General features: G+C 48.5%; 2 protein-coding genes across 9 annotated transcripts; one reads left to right on the forward strand and one right to left on the reverse strand.

Moving 5' to 3' along the window:
* Positions 1-712: 712 nt before the first annotated feature.
* DERL3 (derlin 3) lies at positions 713-3,932 on the reverse strand. Of its 2 annotated transcripts, none has more exons than XM_072606759.1 (8): positions 3,772-3,932; positions 3,487-3,549; positions 3,301-3,374; positions 2,920-3,013; positions 2,185-2,377; positions 1,914-2,004; positions 1,723-1,814; positions 713-1,011 (listed from the first exon to the last, which is right to left on the reverse strand). In XM_072606759.1, exons 1-7 carry the CDS (start codon positions 3,862-3,864, stop codon positions 1,733-1,735), a joined length of 690 nt encoding a protein of 229 aa, XP_072462860.1. In that variant the 5' UTR covers positions 3,865-3,932; the 3' UTR covers positions 713-1,011; positions 1,723-1,732. The 2 variants fall into 2 exon arrangements, with proteins under 2 accessions (XP_072462860.1, XP_072462859.1); XM_072606758.1 differs by having other exon boundaries at positions 3,487-3,552; positions 3,772-3,928.
* A 786-nt stretch (positions 3,933-4,718) lies between these two features.
* LOC140502733 (uncharacterized) lies at positions 4,719-25,085 on the forward strand. Of its 7 annotated transcripts, XR_011966553.1 has the most exons (6): positions 4,720-6,393; positions 10,709-10,806; positions 14,203-14,347; positions 14,832-14,930; positions 17,679-22,156; positions 24,889-25,085. XR_011966553.1 is itself a non-coding variant. In XM_072606677.1 (5 exons), the coding sequence occupies exons 2-5, from the start codon at positions 10,765-10,767 to the stop codon at positions 19,781-19,783; spliced, it is 2,385 nt and encodes a 794-aa protein (XP_072462778.1). In that variant the 5' UTR covers positions 4,719-6,393; positions 10,709-10,764; the 3' UTR covers positions 19,784-25,085. The 7 variants fall into 7 exon arrangements, 6 of the variants coding, with proteins under 6 accessions (XP_072462778.1, XP_072462780.1, XP_072462774.1 ...); XM_072606677.1 differs by having other exon boundaries at positions 4,719-6,393; positions 10,709-10,800; positions 17,679-25,085; XM_072606673.1 differs by having other exon boundaries at positions 17,679-25,085.
* The last annotated feature ends 1,242 nt before the right edge of the window (positions 25,086-26,327 follow it).

Below are 26,327 nucleotides of genomic sequence, written 5' to 3' on the forward strand. Positions count from 1 at the left end.
GACCCTGGGCAAGGACGCTAGAAAAGGGAGTGGATCATTCAGTGCCTACTGTGTGCCAGGCCCTAGGCTAAGTGCTTTGCCAGTCTGGTGAGGTAAGTGCTAGTATGATCTCCACTAAGGAGACTTGAGGCTGGATCTGAACCACACACAAAGGATGCCTGCCTCTGTCTGGCTCCTGGACCACAGAGCAGCTTCCTCAGAACACTGGAGCACTGCTGTGCCCTGCCTCAGCTGACCTCCCCAGGAGGTCAGGACATCCTCTCCTCCTCTCTCAGATACCTGGCGGTCATGCTAGCCAGGCTTGGCCTGGGGCAGCAGCCAGGATAGATGATGGCTGTAGGGGCCCTGGCTTTGAATCCTGTGCCAGTTCTATCATGGCGGTACTAACATATGGCTGGTGGACACAGATCAGCCCCCAGCCTGTAGGGGTAGAGGGTGCCAAGGCCCATGGACCTCTCACGACATCCCAACCCTTCCCTTGAGAGAAAGCTAAGTAAGATCTGTGGCCAGGACCCAGAGGAGAGGTAGCTGTGGTCATGGAGGCCTGGAAATAACCCAGCAAGCACCCATCCTTGGGGCCAACAGGGGAGGAGCAGAAGTCCCACATGTTGGTGCCCGGGCAGCTCTGTCTTAGAAGACCAGTAATCGCTGCCTAGCACCACACCCACCTATGGAGGAGGCTGGTTTAGACCACTCCTTTCTTCCTCAAGGCTGTGGAATCATTACTGAAAAAGCATTTATTGTGTCTGGTATGGTTGGAGTACAGGTACAAAAGCCAAGGAAGTCCCTGCCTTGAGGGGCTTACATTGACATAAAAGTGAGCTTCATTGTTGGAATAGTGATGGGGGTTTGAGCAGGTTGGCATGCCCCATCCAAGTACTATGGTACAGTTGATTTGATCCTGTTCCAGGGCATGAAGGGAAGGAAAGAGTGGGACTTGGAGTAGGGGGTGAGGGGAAGCAGGAGTGTGGGATGCTTGAAGTAGTAGTCCCAGAAAGGAGGATGGAAGTCCTGGGGATGAGAGGAGCAGCTCAATTTAAGCCTGGGAGGGTCCTCATACCTGTACACCCTTCCTGCCATCTTGCAGCAGACTTATTTAAGCACCGTAGATGCGTGTCCCTATTTTACAACTAAGGAAACTGAGGCACTAACTGCCATCCCCCAGCCAAGGAGACTATGCTTTGAGTAACAAACTCTCCATGTGTTCAGGGATCCCCCTCAGGCCTCTTTTTACACAGGGACTCTGGCTTTGAACCTTGTGGGCCCTTCCTCTGCCCCTTAGGCCAGCTCTGGGAGAGGGCTGACCCCTACCTCTCAGCACCAAATGGGGAAAGAACTGCCCTTAAGGTTGTAAGGGCAGATCTGGCCCCAGGGAGAAGCTGCAGAGTTTCTAACCTTGAAGTCAGGCTGCATCCCCCCACCCAGGAGGCCAGTGGTCAGCCTTGGTCAGCCTCCACACAGACAATGCCCCAGCCCTTTGCTCAGGAAGGCTCTGATGGGCTGGAGGCCACCTGGAAGCCCCTAGGGTCAGGCCTGGGTGACCTTCAGCCCCAGCCTTATGCAAGAAGGCACCAGTTGGCAGAGACTTGCCCAGAGGCTGCCGAGTATTAGATCCATCTGGTGGCTGTACCTTAGCTCTGGTCTCCCCGAGCAGGGGAGGTGGGGAGCACTGAGTGCTGGGAGGGGACGGGTGGCACCTCCTGGCCGGAGCCTTAGGCCCACCTTTTCCAGTTCACTGCAGGTGGTCCCTGGCTGGCTGCTCCTCAGGTAGGGGTCCATAATTTGGGTCTTCAGGGGCATCGAAGAGCACCTTCCTGGATGGTTAGGGGATGAGAAGGCCCCCGCAGGTTGGGACTTTGGGACAGGGAGGAAGAGGGTAATTGTGATCCCAGCCCCAGGGCTCGGGTACTCACAGAAAGCTGGGCGTCAACAGTAGCTTCTTGCCCCCAGGCTGGTTGGGGAAGACATCTTCAAGGAAGTAATAGATGTGACCTACAGCGATCCCTGAGCAGTGAGGAGAGAGCAGGCCCATTAAGTGGCTGGCTAGGGAGGGGACAGCCCGAGACACATGCCTGGGAATGGATGCCCAGTCTGGGTAGTCAAGGAACCTAAAACCCCCTCCCCTTTCCCCTTGGGCCCCTGCCATCCAGACCCCCCTCCCTCCAACCCCGAGCGCTTGCTCACCCAGTAGGTCGACCAGGATGGAGTTGCCCAGGAGCAGTGAGAAGGCCATGAGCACCCAGGGCAGGAAGGGCGCCTGGAAATTGAGGCCAAAGAAATTCATCCGAATGTATGGGTTGCGCCTGCTCCACACGTACACCAGCATGAGGGTGAAGGCCTGGCTCAGAAAGAAGAGGCTGGCCAGGAGCCCGAACAGCTGGGAGCTCCTGAGTGAGGAAACCAAAGACCAAGTGTCTCCCTTCGCTGGGCTCGTGTTCGAATCCAGCCTCGTACTTCCTACTGGCAACGCTGCCTGCCTCAGTTTCCCCAGGTCTAAAATGGGGGCAGCGCTAACTATACACCAGCTTCCTATTATTAGTCACTTTAGTTCTTTGGTCTCAGTTTTTTTATCTGTCCACTAAGCAGGGGTGTGGGATGTGCCTGAGACTCTGGGGCCGGGAGCAAAGAAGGATTAGAAATCCACCCTTCTTGTGCCCCGCCGGCCTCACAGGCTTCTCCACGGCCTGACTGAGCCTTCCCTGAGGGACCGTCCTTCCATCAACCTCCCTCCTGCTCGGATCATGATGATTTTGGGAAGGGCAGTGTGGCGCAGGTGCCCTCCCCTGGGATGGCTGTAACCTCTAGTCCAGAGCGAGGCCCTGTCAAGACGCAGCATCAGAACCCAGTCCTTTCCGCCTCCTTCCGCTGGGCGGTCTTCCCATTGGGCCTTGGAGCCCTGGCACCCAGTTGGAAGGATACTGTCATGAGGACTCCCCCGAAGACAAACATGAAGACAAAATCCGCCGTCCGTCCCCGGAAAGACCCTTCCTCTAGCATGCGGCAGTACCTGTACCTAGGGGCGCTATCGGAAACATCCCAACTGGATAGTCTGGAGTGGGGCAGGCAGCTGGAAAGGCCTGGCTGCCGGAACTAACGCTCTCCCCGGCCCATCCCCCTCCTCAAGATCTCCCCAGAACACTCGCTGCTGGAGGGGGCTCCTCAGTCCTGGGGTCCCCCGACCTTAGCACGCAGGAGGGAACGAAGAGGGCGAGGAGGCTGGACGGCCCCAGCCCCCTCTGCGTCCGGAGGAACCCGGGGCGGGGCTGGGCTCTGGCCGGTGGGGGCGCTTACAAAGGATACAGGAAAAGCATGTTGAAGAAAAAGCTGAATCCCAGGGGCCCGAAAAAAAGGAAGTTGGTGATGAGCCTCCACACCTGCCGCAGGGAGAAGGAGGGGCCGGGTTGGGGGGAGGCCAAGGAGGGGGCCCTCCCTGATCCCCTCGCCCCCGGCCTCCACCGTGACCCCGGCCTTAGCCCTGGCTGTCACCTGCAACTTCCTGAAGATGAGGTCGGGGTTGAAGTAGAGCTGGAATGGGGTGATGAGCTCCAGCTGCTGGGGGGAACACGTGGGGACAGGCCAGTCGGACCCTCCTCCCCCGCCTCGGTTGGGAGAAAGGGGCATGGGGGCTGTGGGGGAGGGGACGAGGAGACCCTGGGTCTGGGGGTGTGGGGGATGGGGCGAGGGGGCTGTGGGCGGGCAGGGAGACCCGAGGTCTGCGGGGCAGGGAATACTGAGATCCGCAGGTTAGGGGACCCCCAGGCGGGGCCTCACCACGGCCGCGGTGGTCAGCACGCAGGCGGCCGTGTAGGCACGCGTCACCGCCGGCACCTGCCAGAACTCGGCCGCCAGGCCCCGCTGCGCCATCTCTGCCCCCGCCGCTGCTGCCCTGGCCGCTGCCGTCGCCGCTGCTGGTCCTGCAGCATCCGGTACCTTTAATGAAGCCTTGCCCCACCCCCTTCCCGGGGCCCCTTCAGCTGGCCAATCCATGAACGAGAAGGGAACACGCCCTTCGCCCGCCCTGACTGTGATTAGCCAATGGGTACGAGGGGCGTGGATATAGTCCCGCCCCTTGTCACAAATGGACCAATCCAAAGAAGCCAGACACAGGGCTCCCCGCCCTCTCCTTGACGCGCTCTTTGGCCAATCCAAAACCATCCCACATGAGGATTACTTTCACATGGAATGACCGTGACAGCCAATCATAAGGTAGACTAGGTTAAGGAGGTGGGGCCCGGGAGGTCAGGGCCAATCAAAGGCGGGTAGAGTGGCTTGAGTGAATTCAGTGTTGGAGAAGAAAAGGCATGAATGGAGGACGGGGGTGACCAATCAGCAGGTGGCCTAGGGCGGGCTCTTGGACAAATGAACCCATAAGAGTGGGGAGCGTAAAGAGGTCGGGTGACAGACAGTTGAGCGGACCAATGAAAGCAGGTCGCGTGGAACTGGAGTTCGCAGAGAGCTCCAGGAGGATGGACGTCATTAGTAGAGTGACCAATGTGAGAAACTCACGTGGGGATGAAAACACGAGCAGGGGGAGGGCCAAGAAGGAGCCAATAGAGAGGAGCCTGGGGGGGCGGGTCCATCCAATGAACACCTTTTGCGTGAGAAAGTTGGCGACAGGAGGGACAGCCCAGCGCCAAGAAGGCCAATAGGGAGAGGGGCACCCGCAGGGAGGCTGTGGCCAATGGGATCACAGACTCCGGACCACGCCCCCTGCCGCGCCCTATCCTTACTTCCCCTCCCCTATTCTTCTCTTGGGGCTTGGGTGGGGGTGGGGATTCCGTGCTTGCCTAGGTGTGCCTGGACACTGGACCATTGCAAGCCTGTGGAGTAGCTGTTTCCATCTCCAGCCTTGACTTCCCGCCCCAGGGGCCTGACTTCGGGACCTCAAGGTCTGTGGAAGCCCAAGCCTGGCTGGGCAGAAGTCGAAGGCAAGGCCCCTGAGTTAGGCCGACCTTTCCAGGAAGTGCAGAACGTTCTGTGTGTGTTCCTTTACACTTGAGGAAACACGCAGCCCCTTTTCTGCAAAGGGTCTTCTTTGTCTTGTTCGTGGTGACACGGGTCACGATCCAATCCCTGAGCTTTGTTAAAGAATGTCCCCCAAGGTCTTGGCTGCAGTAAGTAGAGGCACTGTGCGTGAGCCCCCGCAGCAAAACAGAAGAGCAGCTGGACATCCCCCTGGACTCTTAGGGGTCAAGTGTTGGGGCGATCAGAGTCCTTTTGTGGGGAAGGGCCCCTGGACCATGTGTTCCAAACTCAAAGTGACTTGGAGGACAGCGGTGTCTGCAACATAAATTGGACTTTGGAGGAGAATTTGGGCCTATGAGGGAAGGGTTGAGTCAGGGAAGGAAGCCTGGATGGGTTTGTAGGTCTGCTGGGCAAGGAGAGCCCCCAGGAAGGGGAGAATGGAGGGGAAGGGTGTTGTGTGGCAAGGCTGGAGGAGAGAATGGGAACAATCTCTAGGTTCAGGTTTTACTTCCATGAATGCTACTATGAGAAGACGCTGAAAGCAGAGGAGAATCTAGAAAAGGAGGAAGGTCCTCAGGAGAGGGCAGATCCTGAGTGGAGCCCCGAGTCCAGCCCATACAAGTGGTCATCCTCCCACTGCTAGGTCTCTAGGGAGGTGGAACCTTGCCCCGAGCATCCTCACCTTTGGCCAAAATTGGACTCTGCAGCTTCCGCCATTGCTTCTGGTTCTGCCCTGGAGACTTCAGCACCCACTTTCTTCTCCTGTCATCTTACCCTGGATCCTCCCTCCAGGGACAGTCCCTCTTCGTTCCCCTCTGGCTTCCCTGGAGCTCTACCCTGCTCACTGCCTGGGATACCAGCATCCTCCCCCTACCTCTTTTCAGTCCCCTGTTGTCTTTGCTCATTAGATGTAAGCAAAAGAGGATGACTGAGAAGGAAGGAAAAGCCGAACTCTTAGGAGCAAAACTTCAGATTCAAGCCTCTCGTTGACTTGGAAGCTGCCCCCAGGCTTAATCTGGATCTGGATGGTGGAGCAGAAGGCACAAGACACATCCAAGCGAAGTGAGATCACCATGTATGTGAAGGTGTCTGATGTGTGGGAAATGTTCGTGGGCAGCCCTGGGGAGATCCAAGAGAGGAGAAAGTGGAATGGCTTTTGTTGGGTGATACTTCAAACACTGGAGTAGCAAAAGGAAAAGGAGGAGTGGCAAATGTGAGAAGCAGAAAGTCACGGTTCTGCTGACCTCTCCCCTGCTTATAGGATGTCTAAAGTATTGTAGGTGTCAATACTGGGCATCCAAAGGATTGAGTAAGAAGACTGAGCCACTGGGAGTGTCCACAGGAGCCCTCAGACTCAGCACCATGATGACTTTGCAGCCATAGAGGAGAGAATGGGCGATGAGGGAGGAAGATCTTCAGGGTGTAGAGGTAAGAAGCGGGGCATGGAGTGGATGGCCTCCATGATATTGGTAAAGTGCTTAGCACAGAGGTGGGCACATAGTAGGGACTGTATAAAGGTTTGTTCCCTGCCCTACTTAGTGACTCTCCCTCACACCCTAACCACTAATGCTAATATCAGACATTGAACCATCCTAAGCCTTATTCCCCTCTGCTCACCTCCAATTAGCTCCTTCTCCACCCCACCTCAGCCATAGAGATGGTTATTGCCCATGGAAGTACCCCCTCCAGATTCAAGAATTCTGAGACCCCTTTATCCAGCCCTAATTGATTGGCTTTCCACCAGTCTCTCTGCTTTCCCCTCCATCACTCTTTATCTGCACCATGACTTCCAGTATGAAAATTGTGTCTTGTCCTGGCCCCCCCTTACCACTCCCTCTCTTTCAGTTCCCTTTCTAGTACATTTTAGCAGGAAATAAGATTGCAAAGGGGAACCTGCAAGTCATGCACAAACTGTAGCATAATTTACAAATTGTATCCTGTATTAACCAAAATTCACATCCTAGTAACACGTACCAAATAAGGAAAAACCATGTGGGTGCTGATTGTCCAGGTGTCCAGTCCTATGATATGTAAATGTGTCATCTCAGGGAGGGAAAGAGGGACCAGTAGAACATCAGAAAAGTGCTGAGAATTTTGCAGTCTTACCAATGACTTGGAGGTGATTTGGATGGGTTCATGAATTAATGGTGCATAGAACAGGCGGTCTGTAAAATGAGACCTCCAATCCCTGTCCCCCAGCCCTCTCCTCCCTCCATGGGGTCCATACTGCAGAGCACTCCCAGCGCTGCTAATCCAGACTGATGGGGGAGATGCTCTGTGGTTCTCTCCCTCCCCATGATAGCCCCATGGTACCAGCCTTCCTTCACCATCCCACTGTCCAGCTCTGTCTCCCTCCCCATTTTCCACCACTTGTCTCTGTGCCTTATTAAAGGATTGCTGCCCTGTTTCTTATTGCTAGTCCTGGCTTTCCTGGCAAGTACCTGTCCCCATTTCATAATTTTATAATATAAATTAATTACTGATTCATCTCCAGTCCCTGGACTCCCAGTTCTTTCCCAGGCCATCTGCCCTGCACTTGCTGCTCTCTTCCATTCAATTCTACCCTGTCGTCCTCCTCTCTTGAGTAGCTTACCCCAGTTATGTCCCTGATTATGATCAGCTGAGCTTTGGATCACTCCTAAACACGTGCTGCTGGAGGAATGTGGAGAAAATCATGTGGCCTTTTGGGCTGGGTCTGCTATAAATTTATGTCCCTGGGCCCTCCCTCAGTGCTGCTCCCTCATCAGCTCCCTGGCTCCTCTCCCTCACCTTCTCAGCTGAGACCCTACCTCATATTTCACAGGAGGCTGTTCCCCAAGAGCTCCCTTTTCTCCCCACATCACTATCTCCCATCAGGTGCTTTATTCCCCTATCTCCTTCATCCCATAGATGCATAGAACACGATGCAGTGGTCTCACTGCTGGCCAAGACTTGCCCCTCTACCTTCTTAATTGATCCCATTCTGTTTCACGTCCCCTAACAAATCACCCCTTCTGTCATCCTCACTCTCCCGTATTTCAAATTTCTCCCTCTACTGGCTCCTTCCCTCCTACCTACAAACACGCCCTTGTCTCCCCGAACCTGAAAAAGCGCTCTCTCATTCCTTCCTTCTCTGCTAACTTTCCTTGTGGCTAAATTCTCAGAAGGCTTCTGACAACGGTACCTCCACTTCCTCTCCTCAAACAAGCTTCCTTTTTTTTTTCCCCAAAATTTTATTTGTTTTTAGTTTTCAACATTCACTTATAATAAGATTTGGAGTTCTAGATTTTCTCCCCCTCCCTCCACCCCCTCCTCCCCAAGACAGCAAGCTATCGGATATAGGCTATCCATGTACAATCATATCAAACATATTTCCACATTAGCCTTGTTGTAAAGGGGAAAGCCACGAGAAAAAAGACCTCCCCCCTCAAAAAAGGAAGCAAGTCGTCCGCTTCCATCTGCATTCAGACCCCAAAGTTCTGTAGTCTTCGATCCTTGTATCCCTGAGAAAAGCCAAGTCCATCAAAGAGGGTCAGCCTTGAGGTGGCTTTGGGCTGGTTGATATGGAAACGGAGAGGGCAGGGCCTGTGGGGGGCAGGCTCTTTGCATGCGCTCCATGATGTCACTTCCGTTTCTTGCTCCATGACTTGGCTCCGATTCTGAGGTCTGTGCGGAAGGGGTCAGAGGTGAGTCCGACCTCCGCCTCTGATCCCACGCCCTCTTTACCCTCTCCCCCTCCTCCTCTGGTCCCCACTGCTCCTCTTTCTGCCCCCTCCCCCTCTGCCTTTACAGATCTTCTTAAAGGGCAATTCGGTTCATCCATAAACATTTATTAAGTGCCTACTGTATGCCAGGTGCTGCCTAAGAAGCCCTGGGGACACAAAAAAGAGGTGAAAGGCAGTCCCTGCCCTCCCGAAGCTCAGGTCTAATGCCAGGGCCAGCAGGCAGGCCCTGGCATCAGAAGGGGCTGGGAGGCTTCCCCAACTAGGGTGGAGTAAAAGATGCCCGGATGGTCTGTAGGTGGAGTTGGGACAGGCTGTGTCGACGGGAGATGGAGGCTCGGTGGATAGAGAACAGGATCAGGAAAACCCGAGTTCAAATCCAACTCAGACACTTAATAGATAGATGACCCTAGGTAATCACTTGACCTCTGTGCCTTGGTTCCCTCATCTGTAAAATGGAGATAAGAACACCTACCTTGAAGGGCTGTGTTGAGGAAAAAAGGGGAGAATACTTGTAGCTCTTAGCCCAGTGCCTGGTAGTTGGAGGCACTGTATAAATGTCAACTATCTGACAGTCAAAATCACAACAGGCAGAAAGCCAGTGTCACTGGATGGAAGAATGTGTGGGGGAGTAAGGTGTAATAGAAATGAAAAGGGAGGAGGGGGCTGGGTTATGAAGGGCTTTGAATGACAAACTGAGCATTTTGTATTTGCTTCTGGAGACAATACAGAACCACTGCAGGTTATGGAATAGAAGGTACTGTGCTTGATCCACATTTTAGAAAAATCCCTTTGGTGTCTGAATGGAGGATGGACTGGAGTGGGGAGAGACTTGAGGCAGGCAGACCCCCCAGTAGCTGTTGCAGTAGTCCCAGCTTGAGGGGTTAAGGGTCTGGCTGGAGCAGGGTGGGGGGCAAGGTCAGAGGAGAGAAGGAGGTATATTGGGTGGATGCTGTAGAAGTAAAATCGGCCAGAGAGGCAGCAGAGGTGAAATGGACCAGAGATGTAGCAGAGGTGAAATGGACCAGAGATGTAGCAGGGGGGAAATGGACCAGAGATGTAGCAGAGGTGAAATGGACCAGAGATGTAACAGGGGGGAAATGGAACAGAGATGTAGCAGAGGTGAAATGGACCAGCGGTGGTGCAGAGGAGAAATAGACCAAAGATGGTGCAGAGGTGAAATGGACCAGAGATGGACCAGAGATAGTGCAGAGGTGAAATGGACCAGAGATGTAGCAGAGGTGAAATGGACCAGACATGTAGCAGGGGTGAAAGGGACCAGAGATGGAGCAGAGGTGAAATGGACCAGTAGTGGTGCAGAGGAGAAATGGACCAGAGATGTAGCAGAGGTGAAATGGACCAGACATGTAGCAGGGGTGAAAGGGACCAGAGATGGAGCAGAGGTGAAATGGACCAGTAGTGGTGCAGAGGAGAAATGGACCAGAGATAGTGCAGAGGTGAAATGGATTAGAGATGTAGCAGAGGTGGAATTGACAGACCTTGAAAATCTTCCATAGTGCCTTGTTGCCCATGGGTTAGACAAAAGGCTCCCATCACCCTCTGGCTTCAGCCCAAGCTTTCCAGTTCTTCCCTCTTGTGACTCACCTTCCTGAGCTCCATGTTCCAGCCTATTGGGTGTTTATGCCCTGCTGTCATTGCCTCCAAGATGCCCACTTCTCCTCTCTGGCTCTAGGAAGTCTTAGATTCCTTTGGGGCTCTCTCTGGTCCCCCAGGTTTCTAGTGTTCTCCCTGCCTTCCACTATCTTGTTTTTACATGTTGACATGTCAAATTCCATACAAGCTCCCTGAAAAGCAGGGGATGGTTGCTGTTTGTCTTTGCCCACATTACTGAGCCCAATGGGTGATTGTGTAGGTACACAATTGTGTAGGTACAGTGTTATATACAGTATTGTATATTGTATACAGTAGGTAGCCAGTAAAGGAGAAGTGACCTCCATGGGGCAGGCAGGGACACAGAAATTTTCTGGGGACTCCAAGGCAGTGCCAGGCTGTCTCATGGTGGGTTCCCTTTTCCTCCCCAGCTCTGCCTTTGGAAGCTTCTGTTCTCCCCCAAGAGGAGTGAGCTCAGCCAGACTCGATGGCCTTTATGGTCCCCAAGACCAGGACCCACCAGGTGAGGGTGAGTGTCCTCTTTCCTGCCTCTCTTTCTTCTCTTTTGATTGTGACAGACCAGGAGCTTGAGATCCCAGGTACGAGAGCTGGCCATCCAGCTCCCTCTTTTTACATTGGGGAACACTAAAGGATCTAGCAGAGGTGGGGGTTCGCCCTGAGCCTGCCATTCCAGCATCCTCCTCATCCTTCCCTTGGGTCTTCTAGTTAGTGTAAGGGTGAGGTTATGCCTCACTTACTCACCAAAGGCCTGTAACCTCTATTGAATGAGGTAATCTAAAGGCCAAACCAGGAATGGCAAGTCCTTTGTCAATTGGAAAAAATTCCCAGTGGCCTAAAGAGTCAGGCCCAAAGGCCTCTGGGTCTAGATTAAGTGGGAGCTTGATGGATGACCAATGGGCTGGAAGAGGGGCTTGCTCTTGGGGAGAGGAGAGGGTTTCTTTGCCTCTCTCTTGTCTTTGTCTTTCTGTCTCTCTCTGTTTTGCTGCCTCTCTCTCCATTTCTGCTTCTCTTTGCTTCTCTCTGTCTGTTTCTGTCTCTCTCATTGTCTCTCTCTCTCTTCATCTCCATTTCTTTTTCTCCCTGCCTCTCTGTTTCTGTCTCTCTGTCTATCTCTCTTCTTATCTCTCTTTCTCTCTTCCCTTCATTCTCTGTCTTCTCCCTCCTACCCTAACTGACCAGGTTATGACCTTGTGAACCTCAAAAGGATCCAAGATCCAGAGTTTCCAGACCTAACCCAGTGCATCTGTTTCTCTACCTCCACCATCACCAGAGTAGCAGGGGTTGATGGCCCCATCTATGTTGGGAGCTGAGAGACACAATGGAAAAACTAAACCCATCAAGGAAAAGCAGCTTCAGGGAGTGTGGTGCCCTCCTCCCCCAGAGCCTGAGGGTCCTACTAAGGCAGAACATGACTCCCAGACAGAACCACTTTGTGTACCTAAAGTTCTTGCTGTACCTTCTCAACAGCTATCTTTTCTAAAGAGCTCATTACTTCTGGTTGGCCGATTGTCAATGGGGATCCCACTGGTTGGGTCTTGTGAGCAGCAGTGATGGGAACCCCAGTCCTTCTGGGATGCCCCTAGGACCCTGAACAGAAGTTGTAGCCTACTTCTGGGGGTCTGGTATCATTTGGGGGGAGCTGCCTTGGAGGGTGGGTTTCCTGTAACCCTGGACTCCTCAGACTGTTCCATAGTGACTAGAGATGCTTGGGCTGTATCTTCAAAGATAGCAGCAGTTTGCTTCCAGTCTAACAGCTCCTGTAGGGAAGGTCTGTACAAAACAGGCCTTCTGGAGAGATATGCATGTCTTGGTGGAAGAGATAATATGGGAGAAGACTCAGAAAAAAATGAAGAGAAGTTTCATTCCTAAGAGAATGGATGTTAAGGCTCCCCCCTGCCAACCCCTGGTTGTGACAAGGATAAAATAAGATAACATCTGTAAAGGCTTCGTAACCCTCTGATTGCCAGTGTTATTAACCTTTAACTTTGGAAGAGGATTATTGAGATGAGACTTGAACTGGTATCCAGAGTGAATGAAATGGTGGGACTGTGTTTTCAGAAGTGAGGCTGCCAACAGTAGTTACCATGAGGGTTTAGGGATAAATCTAATTGCTCATTTTTGAAGCTCTAGAGTTATAAATAATGACTCATGGCTCTGTGATATGACTGATTGCATTGTTAATAAATGGTATGACCAGCACATTTGGGACTTATGTCAACTCAAGAGATCAGAAGGTTTGATTTGTCAAGAGCTCTGAACTTCAACTCTTTATGGCTATGGAGGCTTCTCAAGTAAAGTAGAGGGGAGGGGGCTCTGAGGTAATTTATTATTTAGTGAGAAGTGTTGTATTTTAATAAATAATGAAAAAAAAAACATGCCCCTGGATTATTCTGGAACCCATGATGAGAGAAGGAATAGAGGGAACTAGTTTTTCAGTGACCTAAGGGGTGACCCTCCCACAGAGGCTACAATGAGTATGATTGACCCCCAACACTGCAAGACATTTTTGTTTTATGAAATATTAATCCTACTACTCTTCCATCTTTTTTCTGTTAGACCATTTCCCCCCTTAAAAAATAATCCACTTTACTAATGCCTTTCATTTTCTCATCTCAGTCGCTGCTGGGAATACCCTTCCCATTCTCCCACTTCCATTTAGAACCTCTCCTGGTAACAAAGGAAAACCGGTAAACAAACATAGTTGATCTAGGGACCACATCTTGCAGCGTGTACAACGTTCTGTCCTTTGGCGACATGGAAGCCATGTTTCATCTGTTCACTATTTTCCACTTATTTGGAGTTTGGTTTCCTTTTAGTCCTTTGTATCTGTCTGGTCATAGGATACATATTTTTTCTTTTGATTTTGACCTTTTCATTTTGTATCCATCTGTATAACTTTGCTCATGTTTATTTGAATCCTGCAGAAAAAAATATAAAGCACCATCCATCCCTCCCCTCTCTAGGTGACATGTTGCAAATGAATGTTATGATGGTGCTTTAAGGTCTTTGGCCCAGTTTAAATGAGGAAAAGTCTTAAACTATGAATTCTGAAACAACCTCCAGAAATCTTTTTACTTTTTTCTTATCAAAGGTGTTTGATTCCTGGACCAAAAGAGGGAAGAAGTCTTGGATTAAGTCAATGAATGGAAATGTCTCTTGAGCTCACTCTTGATGAGGTGGAAAAAAGAATCAGTTTGTAAATATTAGAATCCTTGACATGGGCAGCTAGGAGGTGCCTCTGGGCACAGAACCCTGGGCTGGAGTCAGGGAGACCCAAGTTCAAATTCAACCTCAGACACTTCCTAGTGGTGTGATTCGGGGCAAGTCACTTAACCTGTTTGCCTCAGTTTCCTCAGTTTTTTTTTCAATTTTCTAACATTTTAACTTAAATTCTATCCCTCTCTCCCTCCCTGAGATGACAAGCGATCAGATAATAGGTTATACATGTACGATTAAGCAAAATATTTCCAGATTAGTAATTTTGTATAAGACTCAAAAGAAAGAAAGTGAGAGAGATTCTATTTCGATCTCAAGTCAGTCCATATCAGTTCTTTCTCTGGAGGCAGCTTCATCAGTGCTTCTTTGGGCTTGTCTTGGATCAGTTCCCTTAGTTTTAAAATGGGGCTAATCCTAGCCCCTCCCTCCCAGGATGGTCACAAGGATCAGATGAAGTCATATTTGTCAAGCTCTTAGCAAGTGTCTGCAACACAGTAGGTGCTTAATCAATGCCTGTTCCATTCCCTTAAACATCCCGTGTTCTTTCCAATGCACCATCCTCTCTCCTGGATGATGTGTCTCACAGTCTGGGGCTCCCAGATGGAGGACCCCAGAGCAGTTACTCCGTGTTTGACTTGTAATACTTTGAGGACCCCTTCCCCTGAAATTCTTGCCAATCTCCCCTCAGAGACAATTGCTGGGTCTGGAATCTGTGACGTTCCAGGATGTGGCCGTGACCTTCACTCCTGAGGAGTGGGAGCAGCTGGCTTCTCCTCAGAAGGCCTTGTACAGGGAGGTGATGCTGGAGAACTATGGGAACCTGGTGTCCCTGGGTGAGGATGGCTGCCTCTGGGACCATGCCCCTGGGGGGGTGGGCTTCCTCTCTTCCTCACAGGAAATGCTGAGGGCTCTGTGAGTGTTGAGCAGTTATCATTTGGCATGTGGAGATTCCTGGTCTATTTGTGCCCACTAGTGCTGCATGTTCTGGGGGGAGAGACCTTTGTGAAGCTGGATATTAGCAGCCTTATGGTGTCTCCCCTACTCTGCTCCCTCAGGACCCAGGTTCTCTCCTGGAGTCCTGGGACAGATCCTCAGAGCAGAGGTTTCCATCTGCTTAGCAAGGCAGGGGTCAGAGGAAGGGCCTGAGTGTAAATGCCCTCTGCACTGCTGGGAACACACCCAGGGAAGCCCTTGATGCCACAGTGTGAGGTGGGGGGCTTCCTGGCATGTCCCCCTTTTCCAAAGAGAGAGAGAGAGGGGCTTGGACAGGATTCTGAGTGGGTGCTATGGCCCAAGCGTGGTCCCATTTCCCCTAAGTAGGATTTGCAGCATGCAAACCGGAGGTGATTGACCGGCTGGAGCGAGGACAGGAGCTTTGGCAGCCAGGGGCATGTGTCTCCAGAAGCAGCTGTGCAGGTGAGTGCCTGAGACCGGGGGTGTGGGGGGGTTTGGGGGGTGATGAGGAGGGACTGTGGATGGGAGCTTTGTAAAGCATTGGCCTGGGAGCTGTCCAAGGTCCGAGGTTTTTGGATGAGGACTGAGACATCTTCCTTCCCCTTAGCAGGTGTATCCCCTGACATGGTGGGGATGAGCACGCTGCCCTGGAGGGGCTGTGCTGATAGAGGACTTTAGCTGAGCAATGTTGAGTCTGCAGTCAGGAAGACCTGACTTGAAATGGAGCCTCAGATACTCCCTAGCTGTTTGACCCTGGGCAAGTCACTTCACCCTGTTTACCTCAGTTCCTATTCTGTCAAACGAGCTGGAGAAGGAAATGGCAAAGCCCTCCAGTGTCCCTGCCAAGAAAACCCCAAATGAGGTCTGAAGAGTCAGACCTGACTGAACAACAAACATGCCTAGCCCCATGTGAAGAGGCAGGGACGCAAACAGGGAACTGAGACATGCCCTTCTCTCCAGGAGCTCCCCTCCTAGTGGGGGAGGGATGGGATCAGTTAGAAAGGCCAGTAGCAGGCCCCATGGACTGGGGAGCTGGGGCAGGGCTGGGTCTGGCTCTGGCAGAGGCAGACTGCCTAGGTGGGGGCAGCATGGTCCACATACATGGTCTTGCTTCTGGTTCTGTTGACAGGTCCAGTGCCTCTCTCTGGCTGTCAGACTCAGGGCCCCTTCCCACGCTTTTCCTCTCCTGGTCAAGCATCTGAATATTTTTGTAGAGGAAAGCCCTTGCTCCCTTTCAGTGATGCCTTTCTAGGTGTGGTTCTTGGAGGAGCACGGTCACTGAACAGCTGGGCTGCTCCCATTGCGTGGATTTGCCTTTGTTCTTCTCCAGGCAGGCCCTATCAGAGGCATTTAAGTCACTCTTGTTCCTGCCAGGGTTTGGGTGAGAGCCGCATAGGTCCTGGTCACCTCTACCTCCCCACCAGTGGGCATTGTCTCATTTTCCCACATTTTCTCACATTTCAAATGTGTGATTTTTAGCTATCCACAATTCAGTGGGAAGCGGCCTGTCTCATGTTGGCCTTCTCTTCCGTCTTTCTGATGACTCCAAGTTCTGAACCATTTTCCCTTCACTTTTGCAGAGCTGTCCTGTTAGGACTGTCATCTCGGTTTGGGAGGCTTTTGTGTAGTGAGAGTAATTAGACCAACCCTTGAAGGAGAGCATAGAGAGAGAATAGAAGGATGACCTGGACCAGATTCGAACTAGATGCTGATTAGAGAGCAAATACCCCAATGGTCATATACTTGGAAACATCCAAACCCTCTGCATCCTTCTGGAGATGAGCTAGCCAGGCCAGGTCTAGGGATGTTGATTTTGGAAGCTTTTACCCCAACTTTGCCTGGACTTGTGATTTCACTGGCATCAGGTGAGGACTTGGTTCCTTGTGAGGAAACTCCCTCTGCCAATGACTGGCTTCCTGCCTCTTCCCCCTTCTTTGGAGTCAAACTCATCATCAGTTCTTCCCTCTCCATCACCCTGCTACCTGATCATTTCCTCGGTCTCAGTGATCCCACCCTCATAGTGTTTCTGCATCCACCCTCTTCTCTCCACTAACATCCGGTCATCCTACAGTGCCCTGAGGCTCCCACTGCTCTCACTACTTCTGCTCCCTTCTGTTTTGGGCCCATCCACATGGCAGCCAAGATAGTCTGAAAGCCCACATCTGACCGGGGCAAGGTCATTTCCCTGTTTCACAGCTCCTCACTGCCTTGAGGTCCCAGCTCCTTTTCAGTCTCTCCTTCCTCCCCTTGACACATCCCTTGGCCTGTGGTCCAGCCCCACTCCCCTTCTCTCTGTTCTTCACACAAAATGTTCCATCTTCCATCTTCATAAACCCGTCCATGGCAAGTACTTTTATCTTGATCTCTATTATCTAGTACAGTGTCTGGGACATGCTTATTAAGTCCTTGCAATTGATTGATTAGAGAATTACCTGGGACCCTGAAATATTAAATGACTCAGCCCAATTAAGAGCCAGGGTGCATCTGCCCTAGATGGGACTTGTACCCGCCATGCCATGCCAGTCCTAAGGACAGCCAGTCCCAAGGGCAGCACATTCTGCTGCACTGCCTCTCAGTATTGGGTCATGCACATAGACAATCACCTAAACAACAGAATCTGCAGAACAAATTGACCTAGACACAAAATACATCCCTCCTTTATACTGAACAGTCTGAAGAACCTAGGCATGGAAGGCCCTTCTCTTAAGATCAAGTCTGTTGCTAGGACTAAGAATTGGCATGATTTGCAGTGGAGAAGCACTAGAAGCTTCTGTGCATAAACAAGGTAAAGGCAAGGGTAACCCCTTCTCTCACCAGTATCAGACATCATTTTGGGAATGGTAGAGATAGTGGTAAGACAGGAGAACAAAATTCAGGCTGTGGGAGAAAGACCACAATGATGGAAGTTAGGAGACCATGGTTCAAATCCTTCCTCTGCTACTTATTAATTGGATGACTTTAAGTTGCTCATTAAGTCACTCTCAGCTTTACTTTCCTTCTCTGGGAAGTACAATAACTGACCTCTCTGCCATGCAAGACTGCTGTGAGATTAAGGTAAAAGCTTTTTATAAATGGCCAATGACTTTGTAACAAGGTGACATTGTGGTCATACCCTTAGAGTTCTCTGAGGATTCTCTGAGGAAGACACAACATGAGTATAAGAGTACAGCAGAGGGTACAAGGTATAGTGACACTTTCTCTTTCTTTCAGATTGGACATCCAATCCCCAAACCAAGGAGTCAGCCCCAGAACTCAGCCTTTCAGTGGAACCAGTATCTCAGGAGAGACAGACAAAGGACAGGTCTTGTGTCTCCGTCCTGAGAGAATCCTGGGAGGCTGGGTTAGAGAGTCAGCAGAAGAATGAGAAGGAACATTATGGGAAAGTGAAAATTTCCCAAAGAAAATCTCCTTCTAATGTGAGAGGCCGGGAATCTACTATGTATGACAGAAACTTCAGTGAGCGACAGATCCTATTTCCCAAACAGGGAATGTCTGTGGAAAGGTGTTTGCTCAGAAGTGAGAAACCCATCAAGAGTCTTCATTCTTCAGAAAAACTTAATGCAGGTAGGAGGATCAGTTGGAAAACACACCTGATTTATCACCAGAGAATTCATAGTGGGGAAAAGCTTTATAAATGTAATCAGTGTGGGAAGGCCTTCAGCCGTAGCTCATCTCTTATTTCCCATCGCATGATTCATACCGGCGAGAAACCTTATGAGTGCAATGATTGCGGGAAGACTTTTTGCCGGAGGACGCATCTTACTCGACATCAGTATATTCACACTGGAGAGAAACCTTATGAGTGTAAAGAATGTGGGAAGGCTTTCAGCTGTAGTTCAACTCTGACTTTGCATCAGAGAATTCATACTGGAGAGAAACCCTATGAATGTAATGAATGTGGGAGGGCCTTCCGCCTGAGGTCGAAGCTTACTCAACATCAGAGAATTCACACTGGAGAGAAGCCTTATGAATGTAATGAATGTGGGAAGGCCTTCACCTGCAGCACAACTCTCTCTCGACATCAGAGAATTCATACTGGAGAGAAACCTTATGAATGTAGTCAATGTAGGAAAGCCTTCTTCCAGAGGGCACATCTTACTCAACATCAAACAATTCATACTCGAGAGAAACCCTATAAATGCAGTGAATGTGGGAAGGCCTTCTTCTTGAAGGCAGAGCTAATTGTACACCAGAGAATTCACACCGGAGAGAAACCATATCAATGTGAAGAATGTAGAAAGGCCTTCCGTCTGAGCACACAGCTTATCCGACATCAGACAGTTCATACAGGGGAGAAACCTTATGAATGTAGTGAATGTGGGAAGGCCTTCTGTGAGAGGTCTAAGCTTACTCAACATCAAAGAATTCATTCTGGAGAGAAACCTTATGAGTGTAAAGAATGTGGGAAGGCCTTCCGCCTGAGCACATTGCTCACCCGACATCAGACAATCCATTCTGGAGAGAAACCTTATGAATGTTATGAGTGTGGGAAAGTCTTCCGCCTGAGCACACTGCTTACGCACCATCAGGCGATCCACATGAGAGAGAAGCCTCATGAATGCAGTGAATGTGGAAAGGCCTTCCGACAGAGAACAGGACTTACCCAGCACCAGAGAATTCACACTGGAGAGAAACCATATGAATGTAAGGAATGTGGGAAGGCCTTCTACCTGAGCAAACAGCTTATTCTACATCAGAGTACTCATACTGGAGAAAATAATTATGCATGTGATGAATGTGGAAAGGCTTTCAGCTGCAGCTCAGCTCTGACTCGACATCAGATGATTCACACTGGAGAGAAACCGTATGAATGTCATCAGTGTGGGAAGGCCTTCAGGTGCAGTTCAACTCTTAATTTGCACCAGAGAATTCATACTAGAGAGAAACCTTATGAATGTAATGAATGTGGGAAGGCCTTCTCTGAGAGGCAAAAGCTTACTCAACATCAGAGAATGCACACTGGCGAGAAACCTTATAAATGTAATGAATGTGGAAAAGGCTTCAACTGTAGCACCACCCTTTCTCGGCATCAGATGATTCATACTGGGGAGAAGCCTTTTGAATGCAATGAATGTGGAAAGGCCTTCAACCGAAGTGCAACCCTCACTCGACATCAAATGATTCACACTGGGAAGAAACCTCATATTTGTAATGAATGTGGAAAGACCTTCCGCCAGAAGGCGGGACTTATTCAACATGAGAGAGTTCATACCAGAGAGAAACCTTATAAATGTCATGAATGTGGGAAAGCCTTCTATCTGAACAAACAGCTTATCCAACATCAGACGATTCATGTAGAAGAGAAATACTGTTAATTTAAATCCTTATGAGTGAAATGGATATAAGAATTTTGGTCAGGTGATGTACTTCAGGGAAAATTGGGGAATTCCATGAATCTAGTGGTGGTTGACTTTTCTGTGCTAGGTTTTTTAAACCCTTTACTTGCAATAAGTCCCCCAATCACCTTCCTCCCAACAACTCCCACATTTAGGCTAATTTTCTTTGAAAATTGTGTTGATGTGACAGGAACTTGCTTCCTCAAGTCCACTTTTAAAAAATTCTCAGAATCCTTATCTGGCCTCCTCTCCCTTCTAGTCCCTATAGAACAGCTGTCTACACTCTGTTTGCTAAGGTTAATTGCTTTTCCTGTCCTTCCCTACTCCAAAGTGTGCCTCCAATGGGCCTGGAAAGGCTTTCAGGTGTAGTGAGAGTGGAGTAGCCAACATCAAGGAAAAATGAGAGCAGAATACAGATTCAGTGTCTGAACTCAGATTGCTAATGGCTGCCCAGAGGAGGAACCAGAGAGCAGCTAACTCACTTGGAAGCAGGAGATCCCTCAACTTACACAGACCAAGAAGTGGAACCGCTTTAGAACAAATGAATAAAAAGCCTTTATTAAGCACTTAGTGTATTGTCTAGCACTAATGGGGAGAGCAAGTCTGTAAGAAATCTCCGGAAATGTATGGGTTTGGCTTCTACTTATGAATTGGTTGAGGGTTGCCTAATTCTAGAATAAATGGGAGGTGTGTAGATAGCCCACATAAGATCTGTAGTAATATAGTTGGATTATATATAGATATATATATATATATATATATATATATGTATATATATATATATATATATATATATATTTTACTTCGTCATGAGTAAAGACTACATAAACATAAGTAAAGTTTGTATGGTTCATTCGCTCTGTTATGAAGTGTTCTTGTGAATGAGGTTTACTGAATACAGCTAACCAAGGAAGGGGTGGTTTCCTGGTCGGTGGGGCCTTGGGCCAAGAATCTAGGTGGACAGATCCATAGGGACTGTATGTATGTTCACAGAGATGAACGACAGTTGTTGTATATCCTCAGAGAACCATCGCAAAACTGCCAAGAGTTCTAGATTAGAGGGAGCCCATCACCGCCTTCTTCTGGGTCCTCTTTCCTCTCCAGGTTTTCCTTCTGCCTGCTGCCTAACTCTTCCTTCCAACTCTTTTTTCCTGATTCTTTTTTTTTAATTGTTTATTTATTTATTTATTTGACATTCATTTTAACAAAATTTTGGGTTCCAAATTTTCTCCCCTTTTCTCCCCTCCCCCCCCAAACACCAAGCATTCTCATTGCCCCATGACCAATCTGCTCTCTCTTCTATCGTCCCTCTCTGCCCTTGTCTCCGTCTTCTCTTTTGTCCTGTAGGGCCAGATAACTTTCTATACCCCTTTACCTGTATTTCTTATTTCCTAGTGGCAAGAACAGTACTCGACAGTTGTTCCTAAAGCTTTGAGTTCCAACTTCTCTTCGTCCCTCCCTCTCCCCCCGCTTCCCTTTGGAAGGCAAGCAATTCAATACAGGCCATATCTGTGTAGTTTTGCAAATGACTTCCATAATAGTTGTGTTGTATAAGACTAACTGTATTTCCCTCCATCCTATCCTGTCCCCCATTACTTCTATTCTCTTTTGATCCTGTCCCTCCCCATGAGTGTCGACCTCAAACTGCTCCCTCCTCCCCATGCCCTCCCTTCCATCATCCCCCCCACCCTGCTTATCCCCTTCTCCCCCACTTTCCTGTATTGTAAGATAGGTTTTCATACCAAAATGAGTGTGCATTTTATTCCTTCCTTTAGTGGAATGTGATGAGAGTAAACTTCATGTTTTTCTCTCACCTCCCCTCTTTATCCCTCCACTAATAAGTCTTTTGCTTGCCTCTTTTATGATTCCTGATTCTTTATCCAGGTCATCCCCACTAATGTTGGGGACCATGGGCTCTCTTCTCCCTTGATACAACCTCATTTGTTCACCTTGACATTTCCCTAGGTTCCATTATCATCTCTATGCAGAGGACTTCACTGTGTTTCTCCAGCTTCCTCATTGCTCTCCTTCCAGTCACCCAGACTCCCTACCTAGGGGTCATCCTCAGCTCTTCTCTCCCACTCACATCAGGGGTACAGGTCCTGTCGATTCTGCCTTAGACTGAGCTCCTGGGGAGCAAGAACTGGCTCTTGTCTTTCTTCGAATCTCTAGTGCTTAGTAAAGTGCCTGGCACAAAGTCTGTGCTTAATAAATACTTGCTGACTTTTCTCTATGCGATCCTGAGGCAGGCTGTCATCACCTCAGCATCAGAGGGAGGAGGAGAGCTGGGAGAGAGATGTGTCCTGAAAACCTAGAGAGAAGAGGGCTTCAAGGAGGAGAAAGACATTAAAGGTCAGTTATTAGTTGGGCTGCTCATGACTACTTAACCTCTGTTCTTCCCTTACCTGCTGAAGGAGAGACTGTTCCCACTCACCAGGAAGGGAAGAACAAACAAGTTACACTCTTAAAAATAGCAAAATGGAAAGGCCTCCCATCTCCTCCAACCAAAGGGACTGGCCCAATCACTGTTTTCACTGAAACACAGAAGAATCAGAGTCAGAATCCCACAGGACACCCCAGAGGATTGTGCCCTCAGCCAAGAGGACCCTGATCGACCTGGAAGTTTAACTTGGATTTGTGACCCCTGTTCTGTGTATTTCTGGCCTGGAATAGTGCCTCAGCAAAGATCTGCATGTGGGGAAGGGAGTGCAAGTGCGGGGAATAGGAATGACTCCTGTTTGCCTGGAATGTAGGGTGCTTGAGAGGAGAAATGGAAAATCAGGGCAGAGGCCTTTAAATCCCAGACTGAGAAGCATGTATAATGTCTTAGAGACTTCTCAGTTTGAAGGTTCCCTATTGCCAGGAAGATTAATGCGATGGTTGTATGGAGGATGGATTCCAGAAAGTAGAGACTTGAAGAAAGAAGGTCAATTTGGAGGGGATTTCCTATGTGGCAAGGGCTTAAACTTGGGTCATGGCTATGGAAGCTGGTGCTTTCAACAAAATTGGGTTATTAGTTGTTTTTATGATTTTGTTTTTACCCACTTGCTATTTAGGATTTCATTATCAAGTCTCTACGAGAGTCCTTTTTAGAAGACACAGTGAATTTTCACTCTAAATTATCTGACAATTTGTACCAATTCAGTGTGTTGGTGTGTAGTCGTGTCTGACTCTTCATGACCCCATTTGGGATTTTCCTGGCAAAGATACTGGAGCGCTTTGTCATTCTTTTCTTCAGCTCATTTTAGAGATGAAACTGATGTCACCAAGGTTAGATGACTTTCCCAGGACCACACAACTACTAAGTGTCTGAGACCAGATATATCTTCCTACTCCAGGGCCAGCACTCTATCCACTGCACCACCTAGCTGCTCATTCAGTAACATGTTTTCCCTTTTGTTTGTCTTTCTGTTAGATTTGTCCAGCTCTGAGAGCAGAACATTAAAATTTCCTACTATTATTGTCTTTATATGTCATTTTGCAATCAATTAATTCTTCTTTTATGAATTTAGATGTGATGTCATTGAAAGTTTAATACTGAGATTGGATTGTTGTCTGACATTCCTGTAAGCATCATGAAAGTTCCCTATTTATCTCCACTGATATTGTGAATTTTTATTTTTGCTTTGTTTCATAGCATGATGACAACCCTTTCTCCAACCTGGGGGTTTTATTTGAAATTATTGATTTATTTTTCTTTTATTTATTTAGTTATCTATTTCTTCTCAATTTCCCTCTTTTTATCCTTTCCCCTCAGTTAAGTGGTTGACTAAACAATCTCCTCTCTCTCCCTCTCTATCTTTTTTGTTCCTGACTTTATTTTTCCTGTGTCCTATTCTAAGAAGAATCTCTTTGCTGTTTTCTTCACTCTGGTGCAGAACCTCAAAGCCTCTGTCTGGACAACTTATTGCAATGACCTCTTAATTCATGCCCCTGCCTCAAACGTCTCCCCATTATAGTGCATCCTCCACTGCACTGCCAGACTGGGTTTCCTAAAGCACAGGCCTGATCACATCACCCTTCCTGCCCCCCCATCTCCTTACTCAACAAACTCCTGTGGATCCCAAACAAAATCCTCTGTTTGGCATTTTAAGCCTTTCACAACCTGGTCTACATTTCCAGGCTTCTCATACTCCATCTCTTGCCTCCACTCCTCCTGACCATGCCATGTGCCTGGGATGCTCCGTCTCTTTGCTTTCCTGGTGTCCTTCCAGACTCAGTGCCAATACCAATCCTTCCTCCTAATGCTAGTATCTTCCCTCTGCAGTGACCTGTGATGTTTCTATTAAATAACCAGTGATTAAATTAGGATTAAGGTTTTTTCTTTCTATTTCCTCATTCAGGGACCAGTCTCTGGAAATCATTCACCCTGTCTCTGAAGGACAAGGCTGATAGATGAGATTAGCCTAATCCTAGGGTACAAATCTGGTGCAGGACCCCATCCAGCTACGAGACTTTGCTGTTATTTAGACTAGAGTGTAAGCAGACTCTAATCTAGCTGAATTCCAGCCCTAAAGCATTAAGCCCACATACCCTTGCACCCTTCCATTGGGTGATGATAATGTTTAATATAAATTTTAGACTTTAATAAGGGCCAAAGTTTGAATTAAGAAGAGTCTGGACCTAACAGTCTCCTTTGTTTAGAGGATGCCTTTTGATGTCAAGCAAATGGGACTCCCTTACTCCCTTATCAGACCCTTCTTCTAGCATCCTAGTGTGAAGAAAGGAAAACACAGATACCTTGGGTTGTAACTTCAGCTTTTGTCAAACTCTGTTAAGATAACAACTTCAAAGGCCTGTTTAGGACAGGAAGCCTGGTGGGATTTTCTTACCCAGCTGGAATCCCAAGGCCTGACCAACATTGCTTTGTTAATTGTCCTGTCTTACTGAATTTATGGTTTGCTTAATTAGGAGAGTTTCTTTCTCACGGCAAAATGTATATAAGTCAGAAGATTTCTGCACTGGGTAGCCAGAACATTTCTGGCTCCATAATGCATTATGTTACTGTTGTCTTTAATAGGGAATTGATTAATTAATTAAATCATAAAATGTATGCATTTAGCTTGTTGCCTTTTCTTAACAAGTTTTCAGGTCAACAGTGACCCAGCTAATGAAGGAGAAAACCAACCAGAATGCTATGGGCAGAGATGGATTCCTCTCTCTAGAGTGCTGGAGGAAGTTGAGTCTCACAATAAAGCCACGTTCTCAGCAGAAGGGGCTACTTATTTGAAAGTCCATCTCCTTGTTAATTGTTCACCAATAAATGCTCATTTTTCTTCTGCCTGGGCTATCCCTTTTTCTAAAAGTATATTATGGCATTCGGTATCTCCATTAGGTGTCTGGTTCCTGAGAGAAGCCATTGACCATCAATTTATTGATTATTTGCTAGCCTAATTAATAAATTGATTATTAATTATCCAGAAGCTCTATCTCTCAGGTTTTTCCTTCCTCTCACCTTCCATCTTCCTCCTTGTCCAGAGAGTGTTTGATAAGTTCTTTGCTTGTTGTCCCCCCAACTAGACTGGGAGACGCTTGAGGGCAGGGACTATCTTTTTGCCTTTCTTTGTATCCCCAGGGCCTGGTACATAGTAGGTGCTTAATTAATTAATGTTAGTTGACAGACTCCAATACCATCTTCTACATGAAGTCTTTTGTGATCTCCGTAGCCACTCTTTCCTTTTCTCCCAGAATTACCTTGTCCCCAGTCGCTGATGGGGAACTATTCTGAAAATTCTGATAGGATAAAAGCCCCTGGAGGTAAGGCACCCTAGCAATTCTTCATCTTCAGGAACAAAGGCGCTTAATAAACACTGACTTCCGGGTGGGAGGCGGGGCTTAGTGATCCATACACACCTTATCTCAATAGATCCTCACAACAGCCCTGGGAGGTGCTGCCCATTTTATAGGTGAGGAAACTGAGGTTGGAGAGGAAACTGACTTCTCCTCATTACATAGCTAGTGAAAGGCCTGGATAAGATTCAAACCTGGGTCCAGCACTCCGTGCTACCCCTCCTCTCTACTCACTTGAGTCCCTACTACGTATCTACAGCCACTCATGCAGAAAGGGAAACATAAGGAGAAGAGGGATGAATCTTGGCATTGATTCTCTGTGAGTCCTCTAGCTGCCCCTGATTTGCTCAGTGAGACACACTCTGCCAGCAGCCAATGGGTATGTGCATGTGTGAGTATGGGTGTGGGTGTATGTGTGCGCATGCACATATGTGTGGGTGTACGATAGAATCTGAGCTGTTGGATTTTTTCTATATGTATTGATATGATCATGTGAATTTAATTTTTTTTATCAATACAATCTATTATACTTATAGATATTCTAATACTCAACCAACTTTTCATTCCTGGCAGAATTCCAAACTTTAGAGAGGATATAATTTGATATATTTACTGTAGCAGCCTATGCACTAACATTTGGTTCAATATTTTTAGATCAATATTTATTGTCTTTCTCTAGTTTAAAAGTTTCTAATTACTTAAGTTTTTGAAGGTAATAAGTTTCCTAACCCAT

Source organism: Notamacropus eugenii, chromosome 4 (assembly GCF_028372415.1).
Source record: "Notamacropus eugenii isolate mMacEug1 chromosome 4, mMacEug1.pri_v2, whole genome shotgun sequence".
NCBI lineage: Eukaryota > Metazoa > Chordata > Mammalia > Diprotodontia > Macropodidae > Notamacropus > Notamacropus eugenii.

Bases quoted from the DNA above. Each gene is read 5' to 3' on its own strand.
- DERL3 (XM_072606758.1), bottom strand. From the start codon at position 3,864: ATGGCGCAGCGGGGCCTGGCGGCCGAGTTCTGGCAGGTGCCGGCGGTG. The intron at 3,014-3,300 runs GTATCCTTTGTA...TAGCGCCCCTAG, and splicing joins TTCTTCAACATGCTTTTCCT to GTACAGGTACTGCCGCATGC. The intron at 2,378-2,919 runs GTATCCTTCCAA...AGGAGCTCCCAG, and splicing joins TCGGGGGAGTCCTCATGACA to CTGTTCGGGCTCCTGGCCAG.
- LOC140502733 (XM_072606673.1), top strand. From the start codon at position 10,765: ATGGCCTTTATGGTCCCCAAGACCAGGACCCACCAGGTGAGG. The intron at 10,807-14,202 runs GTGAGTGTCCTC...ATCTCCCCTCAG, and splicing joins CCAGGACCCACCAGGTGAGG to AGACAATTGCTGGGTCTGGA. The intron at 14,348-14,831 runs GTGAGGATGGCT...ATTTCCCCTAAG, and splicing joins TGGGAACCTGGTGTCCCTGG to TAGGATTTGCAGCATGCAAA.